This window comes from Takifugu flavidus, chromosome 8 (genome assembly GCF_003711565.1).
Source record: "Takifugu flavidus isolate HTHZ2018 chromosome 8, ASM371156v2, whole genome shotgun sequence".
Classification (NCBI taxonomy): Eukaryota; Metazoa; Chordata; class Actinopteri; order Tetraodontiformes; family Tetraodontidae; genus Takifugu; species Takifugu flavidus.
In genome coordinates this window covers 6,347,893-6,357,322 of record NC_079527.1, presented here as the reverse complement: position 1 = coordinate 6,357,322, position 9,430 = coordinate 6,347,893, and the positions used below count along the sequence as shown (strand labels likewise).

The window sequence follows — 9,430 nt, the reverse complement described above, 5'->3', positions numbered from 1 at the left end:
TTTCAACGGGCCGCTCTTCTTCTTTGAAAAGTGAAGTGGTTTTACGAAACGCCTTCGCTCTTCCGTTAGCCGCTTCCCGAGGGTGTTCCACTCACATGATTTGGCAGCGTCCATCCACTTGACTCTGATTGGCCCATTCATGAAATGCTTCAAAAATTTAAGAAGGAAAACAAGCCCCCTGTTTCAGCACCAAATATGGCGCAACACAGCCTGGGACCGTTGAGTCCGTTGGGCCCTCTGACAGTTAGGTGTGTTTGCTTTATGTCACAGAGTGCTTGTTTTTGTTCCTGCGACGCCGAAACCAGGAACTCCTGAAGAAAACTGCAAGCCGCACAGAGATGCTCTGTAGCTGACTTCCTCTCCTCCGTGTGGTTTTAGGCAGCGGCCCAATGCCCACCTCCCCGGCTTCATAACTGTTTAGCTCTCTCGCTCACCTCCCACCGCTGGGAACAATGGAGTCTATTGAGAGAGGCAGATGGCGGGGCCACGGCATCGGCTCACCGTCGGTGCTCCGGGGAAGGGGGGAATGCTGGGAAGCATCGTTGGGTGGACTCACTTCCTGGGTGGGCTCAGCATCGATCATTTATGTAGGAATGAAACTGTAAACAAGGCCCGAGTCCCCCTCGTGACAGTCATCCAGCAGAAATCTCCTAGCAACGTGGAGACCCTAAAAAAAGCCTGCGATTTAGTCTCGTATTTAATTACCTGCCTCTAAATACTGCAGACATAAATACGGCTGTGTGGACGCCCTCGTGTGTCCTGTATATATGAAGGTACTTATTAAAACGTGCTGCCCCCCCTCCCCTCCCAACACGCAGGTCGGGAAAATATACAGGAATGCTTAAATATGAAAGAAATTTCACAACAAAACACAAAGCAGAGAACTAAATCGAAGCACTTCAGGTTCTCACTGGAACTGGGAGAAAACTTTCACAGGTAAATCAATCAGTTACTGCTCCATGTAAGTAAAATTCATCAGCGACTGCGATCTAAGTTGCAAATGGACCCCCATCAATATTTGTACGAAGGTTTTACTGACCTAGAGTGGCTGAGATTATGATACACTAACGTCTCTGTGAAAACACCCCTCATTTTGGACTAGACCATAAAAGAACAGTGTTACAGCAAATAGATGCCGTTGGCCGTGTTTTGAATCATTTTTCAAAGCCAAGTTCCCCTTTAGATCTCCATCCTGTGAAATAAATAGCACCACTAAATATTGATCACATCGGCAGTTAGCTGGCGTAAGCTCGTCATGTTAGAAACAGTTTTAAAACAAAAGCTCTCTTGTTGGAAGTGGAAACATGACAGGGTGACGACCGGAATGGAAACAGAAGTGTTTTTGAACGGACTGGAATGAGAACACACATGTCGGCATGTTCATGCTCACGATGTGCTGACGTCCTCCGTGGCTGGAGCTGCTCGGCGTGCCACATGTCTGGTTGCCACAGGTCTGATGTCGTGACATAAATGACAGCTGATTGGACAGCTGATGGAGGCCAGAGCGCAGAGGTGGGGGAATGAGGGATGGGATACAGTTGGATGACAGGCAGCTGGCGTGTGTGTGTGTGTGTGTGTGTGTGTGTGTGTGTTTGAACGGCAGAGGCTGGAAAGCAGTGAAAGATGTGATTTAGTTGTGAATGTCGAATTGAATGTGCTTGGATAATCTCCAAGCAGTAATTAATTTTGACCTTCAGTCCTATAAAGACTCTTCAGGCATACTCGACATACCTGGATCACAAATCTATGTACAAAAAGCTGCCGTTAAAAGCTGCAAAAATGATCTCTTGCTTTCTTTTTCAAGCATCAGCAGATATTTGGTGCCTGTTCAAATACCGCAGGCTGGATAATGAGATAAGAACAAGGTCTCCTCTTTGGCACCATCAGACGATTTTAGAAGTGCTTTAATGATGTGTCTGTGTATCAGAACATGGTGACATCAGCAACTGCTTATATTTTGATTTATGTATCTGATTAATCTCAAGCCACGTGTTTATATGCCGAGCTGCAAATCAAAGACAAGCTGGAGCCTTTGGTAGAGGAAGGGCAACTCTGGATTATGATACCACCACCATCCCCCCAGAAAAGGTAAACCATGTTGAAAACATCAATAATAACATCAACTACAATTAAAATGATTAAGATGTCTGGTTTTTGTCCATTCATTGCACAACACCATATATGAGCCTACAAATGGTGGTTTAATTTTTAAAAAAACAATAACAAAAAAAGGGCCAAACTTCATGAAAATTTTCCGAATTATTATTTGGTGTCTCATTTATTTGCGTTATTGCCCCCTCTACAGGCAAAATGCGTGTAGTGCAAGAACCGAACTTGCTATTATAATTATATGTTTTTAAAAATCTTAAAAATTTTAATTTCTGAAAACCTTGTTGTTGTTTTTTAATTTGCATTAAAACTACAAATTTAAACTGGAACAATTCAGTCTTCCGTGAGATTAAGGTTAAAAAATATTGAAATATAACTTTTACTGTGACAAAGACCGACCAGCTTTTTGTAATTTAGACTCACTGGTAAACTCTTAGCAGCAAACAAAAAGAGAAAGAGAGAAGATTATATCGGTGTGTTATAATTAAAATATCAGGTTATTAGATACTAATGCTTGGAGCTCTTCAGAGGGAGCCAACAGCAGCAGAGATGTTTTTTCCTTCCTGTATTCAACAAACCTTTTCCTGATTGGTCAAAATTAGACAGTCGGATTATCTGACCTATCAGCTCGCTGGACTCTCAGTGGCGCATTAGGGAAGAAAACACCGACTGCAACCTGCAGAAGAGGAACATTTCACAGCGATGTTGTTCTGGAAGTAGAAGCACGAACTATAAAATATATCAAAGTTTTGATAACACGGCTGATATAAACACTGTATCAAAATATAGTCAGGACTTGTCCGCTAGCAATGTAGCTAGCTGCATTTTGTCAATGCTTCACTGGCAATAACAGCTTTCCCCCCGTTTGGTAAGTGAAGTCTTGTCCTTTTAGCTAACCTCTTGTTGGATTTTAATTTACAAGAATCTTCGTTGTGTCTATAACAGCGGTATTCCGGGGAGACTAGGTGACATTTCAAGTGGACAAGCTAGCTGCCACCTCCGTAGCAAAACAGTGAAGTGAGGACGTGTAGTGTGAGCAGCTAGCAATGGTGCAAGGACGGAGGCGCGTCAATCAGGTGAAACAGATGCGTGAGCGCATTCAGCGCTAATCTACACTTGCAAGAATAAAAAATATGCACGCAGTCCTGTAGTTTTTGCCAATCCAATGTCTAAACCAGCTAATTAATCATTATCGACGATAATTTTGCGAACCTAGCCCAATTACTTAAGTATTTTATGTCGGGCCTTTACCTTCTTCTCATGATTGCTGCTTTCTTTGAGCTGTTTACAGACATTTAAAGTTGATGTGTGTTAAATGCATCTGATGTTTTGCTAATTCTTTAGGCTTTTTAGTCTGTAAGCAGCTTATTTATACATTTTTTTAATATAGTTGCGTCCCGAATATCATTTGCCATGTTAAATGGTTTTTTTTCTTTATTCAGAAAAAAGAAGAAGCTGTGATGTAGCATAGTCCCTTCCCTTGTTTTATATATGTACTTATATATTTCAAATATTAAACTCTGGCATTCAGGGATGTAATTTTTCATCATTATTGTAGAGATTCGGGTTCATTTCATGGTGCTGCTGATTCTCTGTGTGGCTATGTTTCCTAAAGGAGATTCTTTTTTTCAATCTCTAGAGATGTCAAAAGTCACCTGTGTGAACTGATATAACAAGATCCAGCCTCCGCACCTGATGGAGGATTCACCTCTGTTATACATCTCTGACGTGAAGGAAAATGAGAAGATGGAGGAGGAGGAGGAGGACATCCCTCAGGAGGAGACCGATGTTTCCTCAGACGTGAATATAGCACACAAATCGGATCTTCATCAACATCCCGGTCAGGATATTGGGAAGGACGGGATCTCTTTCTCATGTCAGCACTGTGAAAGACATTTCTGCAGCATACAAGCCTTGGAAAGACATATGGACATTCACATGACACATGCCTACGAGACCAATAACAAAATCATCTCTTTGGTTTCAAATCTAGATCAGCTGCAACATGAAAAGACAGAACTGGATTCTGAAGGCTTGGATATGCTGCCTCATTCTTCACTCCTCATTCGCTCCAACACTCCAACCTCGTCGACTGGCGACTCCATCGAACAGCCGGACAAACGCAGGGTATCAGACGGTCAGCATGCCTGCAGCTACTGTGAGAAAGTGTTCAGCACACATACCAGCAGGCAGCGGCACGAGCACAGGGTCCACGAGCAGAGCTCGCAAGTGGCTGCGGTGAAACCACAGCTGCACCCGGAAAAGCACCTTGAGAAGGTAACCTGTGATTCCTCGCTCTCGAATCAAGACAAAACGGAGCCTGGCGATAGGACAGAACCTGCTGCGGGTCAGGACAACGAAGATTCCGCCGAGCGATATATGCTGGACGTGTCGAGCAACGCCTCGGAGAACCTCAGCTTTTATATCGATGGAAAAATAGTGTCGACAAGTACGGTCGCTAGCTGTGAATCCACCGAGGGTCATTCTGTGTCCCCCACTTTATTGAGACTGGATTCTCTGATTCTAGATCCCAGCAAAGAGTTACCTGGTCAAACCCTGACCAAGAGAAGAACAGCGACACCACCACTTTTACCGCAAATCAAAACGGAACTGGAGTCTGAGGTGGTTGTCTCCTCATCGTCCTCATCGATTGTGACGTCTTTAATAGAAACGATTCTCCCGCAGAGAGCAGAATCTACCGTTGCCCACAAGGAGCGGACGGTGTTCCTGTCCCCCAAGCTGAAGCAGCTCCTGGAGAAAGAGGATGGTCTCAAACCTACACTTGCACTCATCGCAGATGGGCAGAATTCCTGCACTCCCGTTTCTCTCTCTGTCCTTCCTGCTGGAACAGGGAGGTTTAAAAGAAGGACCGGATCCCCGCTGAGCTCCCCAACGAACCCGACGACAAACAAGGAAGCGGAGGTGGCGGACTGCGAGCTCGTAAGTGCAGACCAGGTGGAAGTCCAGTGCAGTTCGTCACCTGTGCACCAGCCGGCCGGGGAACCCGATGACACGTCTCTGTCCGAGGCACAAAGGAATGACGTTCAGGCCGACAGCTGGCCCCTCGTGACGGGCGGTAATCCCTGCAACCAACAACCCCTGGATCTCTCTAACACCATCAAGAAGACGGGAGACGATGCTGTGCTGGATTTGAGTCTGCAAAAAAAGATCCTGGGTGAAGGTGAGGGTACGTCAAATTTAGTGTCACTGGCGGCGTTGAATGAAGAGGCCTCCAAGGTTTGCACCAGTCAGAGCACCTTAATGGATATCAGAGAGGACAATCCCATAGTAACAGACTTCACCATAGTTACAGCCCCGGATCTGATCGCCCCAGTGGACCCTGTTGTTGAAGGACTTGTTTACGGACTCACCCTGCCCTCCAACTCTCTGACTCCGTCACCCGCCTCTCTCACCCCTGTTGCGCTGCAGCCAGCTTCGCCGTGCACGATCGCCTTTGCGGCGCCAGCTTCCCACGCCATACTCCCCACCGCTCCTTCATTGCTCACAGTTTTGGCTCCCCCACCCCTGACCAACCCCTCAGGCCACTCGGTCCAAGTCCTGGCTCCCAACATATCGCCCGAGGGTTTGGTAATCTGCACGGAGAACCCCTTAAATGCTGCCGAATGTAATTTAACCACTGCGTTCGCAGCTAATTCCAGTCTCGTGGCCCTCTCCCAACCTCTGGACCCGGCACTAAATCTACCCAGCCACGTCTTCCTCACTGATCAGATAACCCTCAATCCACCTTTGGTTGAATCCACCCCTGTGTCTGAGGTGACGCTGACGCCCGCGGTGACCTTAAACGACCCGCTCATTAACTCTTACAACATTAGCAACACGGTGTTGATCGAATGCACAATAGCCCTGGAACCCCCGCGGAGCGTGGCCCCTGCCGTCAGCACGCTGCAGGAGCACCGTCAGATCCTGCAGAGGTGGGGGTTAATCAGGCGGAACAACAGATGGCATCAGCGCCGGGTCTTCAGGCCGCGGACCCCGCTGATCCTGCAGAACCAGAGACTCCAGTTTCTGATAATGCTGCTGCGGCTGAGTCGGAGCCCGTCGTTGACCCGCAACCACCTACGCTCATAAAAGAGGAAGTTGCTGATTGTGACATTTCTTCACCCAAAACAACCAGCTTCCCTTCACCCGCGACAGCAGAAGAAGACGCCTCCCCAGGCAGCACCGGGGCTGATGCACAGGTGCAGACCTTCACCAAGAATTTCATCTGCAACGTGTGCGAGAAACTCTATCATTCAATGAAGGAGCTCAGCGACCACGTCGGCGCCCACGCGGACGACTGGCCCTACAAGTGCGAGTTCTGCGTGCTGCTCTTCGGGAAACCGTCTGACCTGCTGGACCACCGCTCGAGCCTCCACGGCGTCGGAAAGACTTACGCGTGCAGCGTGTGCACGAAGGAGTTTGTTTACCTTTGCAACCTGAAACGGCACCAGGAGGAACTGCACCCGGGTCAACAGTGCACATACGCCGAGGAAGAAAAGGGCAAACTCCGACCTCAAAACTACAACAACTCGGCGAGAGTCGGCGCAGAGCCTCCGGCGCCGGACGCTCGGGGGGAAACTAAGAAAGCGGCGAAAACGGAGGAAGGAGGAGAAGCTGTGGCCGCTGAAGAGTTCTTCACAACAGTAAAAATCAAGGCTTCAGACGGAGACGAGCTCAAAGGGAGCGACGTCCGCCTTGGCATTAACCAGCATTACCCCAGCTTCAAGCCCCCTCCCTTCCCTTACCACAACAGGTCCCCCGCCAGCTCGGTGACGTCAGCCACCAACTTCACCACCCACAACATCCCACAAACCTTCAGCACGGCTATCCGCTGCACCAAGTGCGGCAAAAGCTTTGACAACATGCCGGAGCTGCACAAGCACATCCTGGCGTGTGCAACCGCCAGTGACAAAAAGAGGTACACGCCAAAGAAGAACCCCATCCCGCTGCGCCATTTCGCAAAAACGCAGCACGGCGTCTTGTCCGCCACGAATTCTGCTCACGGGCTGAACGACTCCAACAGGAGCGACCACCCAACCAGGTCGAAACCCACCCAGGACTCTGCGGTGAAGCTGAGGTTAAAGGTCCTCGGGAAGAGGAAGAAGAAGCTGGTCCAAAGGGTGTTGCCGCAGAGGAACAAGTCGGACCATAACTCCAACAGAACGGCGCCTGCGCAGGTGCACGACAAGCAGGAGGTGTTTGTCTGCCCCCACTGCAGCCGGGAGTTCACCATGCGCCGCAGCAGGACCAAACACATGGCCGTCTGCCCCAGGAAACTGAGCGAGGTGAAGAAACGGAAAGAAGGAGGGATCTCCGTGACCAAGGAAAATGACGAGAAGCTCCGCATAGTTGGTGAAGACAAACTGCAGGCGTCGCCGCAGCACAAGACGAGACTCCAGACGGCCGGACTGGGGAAGAGAGCCGCCATCCTGCCGGTGCAGACCGTCTTCACCAGCAAAAGGAGTAAAATAATCATAAAGGAGAGCATGCAGCCCAAAGCGGAGGCTCCCTCTCTGAACGAACTCCCCATGGTTCGCACTTTCAACCCCGCCATGCGTCAGTACAGCAGGGTGCAGCCCAGCGTCAAAGGGATCCCCATCAAAATCACCATCGTGAAACCTCAGCAGAGCGCGCCGCCGGAGGGGGAGCTGTCGTCCACGCAGAGCCAGGAAAAAGCAGCCCAAGCAGCCAGCCGCTCTGAGCAGAGCCCCTCTCCCTGAAGGCCGCGCAACAGGTCCTTTATCACACTTAGCTTCCTAAAAATAACAAATAAGTCATCATAATTATTAATAAAGTAACTCAAAGGAGACCGGTAACGCGCTGCTCCAGTGTTAGCGACTGCAGTATCCAGATTAGTCACTTTTTAATATTCAGGGTCCGAAATTTGTTGCTTTCAGATACCTGCTGGGTGGAACTTCAAAGCGACACTGAAGGGAACCTCTGAACTGACTCTCAACCCTCAAACTGGCTGTACAGCGGATGAGTGAGCACGCGAGGCCCCCGCCGTGAGTGGACGCGTTCCGCTGGATATTGGAAGGCCTTTGTAGTGGCTCGGAGCGCCGCGATTCCTCACTTCATTTCACAACCTTTCTGTCAGCCGCACGCTTCTGCACTTTGAAGTGAAGCTGCAGCTCTGCATTGTAAATTGGAGAGGAAGCGAGGCGGTTCGAGTGTGTGTGTGTGTGTGTGTGGGGGGGGGGGTTACATTTGTCATTACAGGGGCTGCAGGTGGCAATCATTAGCATGCTTTTTTGCACTTTTGCTAGTCTGTTGTAGGTGGCTTTTTAGTTGTGTACCACTGCATGTTGCAGGCTGTTTTGACAGCCTCATTAGTGTTTTTGTTGCAGTTGGATTATGTCGGTGGGAGCAGACCTGAGTACCGAATCTGACCTGATTGAACAAAAATCTGAGCAACAAAAGAAGTGTCTCATTTGGGTGAAAATACAGGAATCACAATGTGCACAGGGTAAAAGGCAGAATGTTGAGAGTGTTTAGGGAGGTCATGATTAACCTAAATGGATGTATGACATGTAGCCTTTAAGAGTCTGGTTGGCTCTATTTAAGGTGGTGTTTGTGTGGAGGGTTGAAGAATTGGCGTTAAATGTATAATAACATGAATGAATGAATGAATGCGGCACACAAGTAGTGAAGAAAAGAAGTAATTTCTAACGTGGAATTTATTGTGAGGAGCCAGAGGGATGATTCCCGCCAAAATAAAGGCCTAGAGGAAAAAGTGCTCCGATTCTTGTGCACTGCAGGCTGAAAGTCAATGTTAATGAAGTTTTCAGTAGCCTGACTGCAAGTTTGTGTTATAGGCTTTATTTTATTTTGCCAAAATACACTTTATAAATCTGATTTTGTTAAAAAACAATTAATATTAACATCAGTGTCTGTCATATCTAATGTATAAACCCACATTTTTGATTGAATGCCTTGAGAATCTGATTTTTTTTTGTATGAACTAGTTTGATAAAGTAAAGCAGGGTAGATATTTAATTCATCTGAGTTATGATAATCTGGGTATGCTGGTCTAATAAATAATCTATATTTAAGAGTCAGAAATAGAACTCAAACATCCACCTTGTCAGCCGTTGCTGGCTGAGTTAGTGCTGGATGGTGTGTACAGGAAGGCTGTCGTTCAACTGTGAAAAGTGCTTGTAGCATTGAAGTGTCAATGTAGCCGTGCATATTTATTAATAATTTAAAATCATGTGATGGTTCTCTGAACAGTTCTGTTTTGATTTGCACTAAAGATTTTTCAACAAATGGAGAATGTGAAAATGTGTTAAACTTCGTTAATAAAGAAATGCAGATAATCTTG

General features: G+C 47.6%; 1 protein-coding gene across 1 annotated transcript; it reads left to right on the top strand.

Moving 5' to 3' along the window:
* Positions 1-2,737: 2,737 nt before the first annotated feature.
* LOC130529522 (PR domain zinc finger protein 2-like) lies at positions 2,738-9,430 on the top strand. Its single transcript, XM_057039844.1, is given in 6 exon segments — positions 2,738-2,977; positions 3,055-3,185; positions 3,749-4,558; positions 4,637-6,019; positions 6,022-7,843; positions 8,007-9,430. Coding segments are annotated over 3 exon segments (3,945 nt in total). The 5' UTR covers positions 2,738-2,977; positions 3,055-3,185; positions 3,749-3,804; the 3' UTR covers positions 7,830-7,843; positions 8,007-9,430.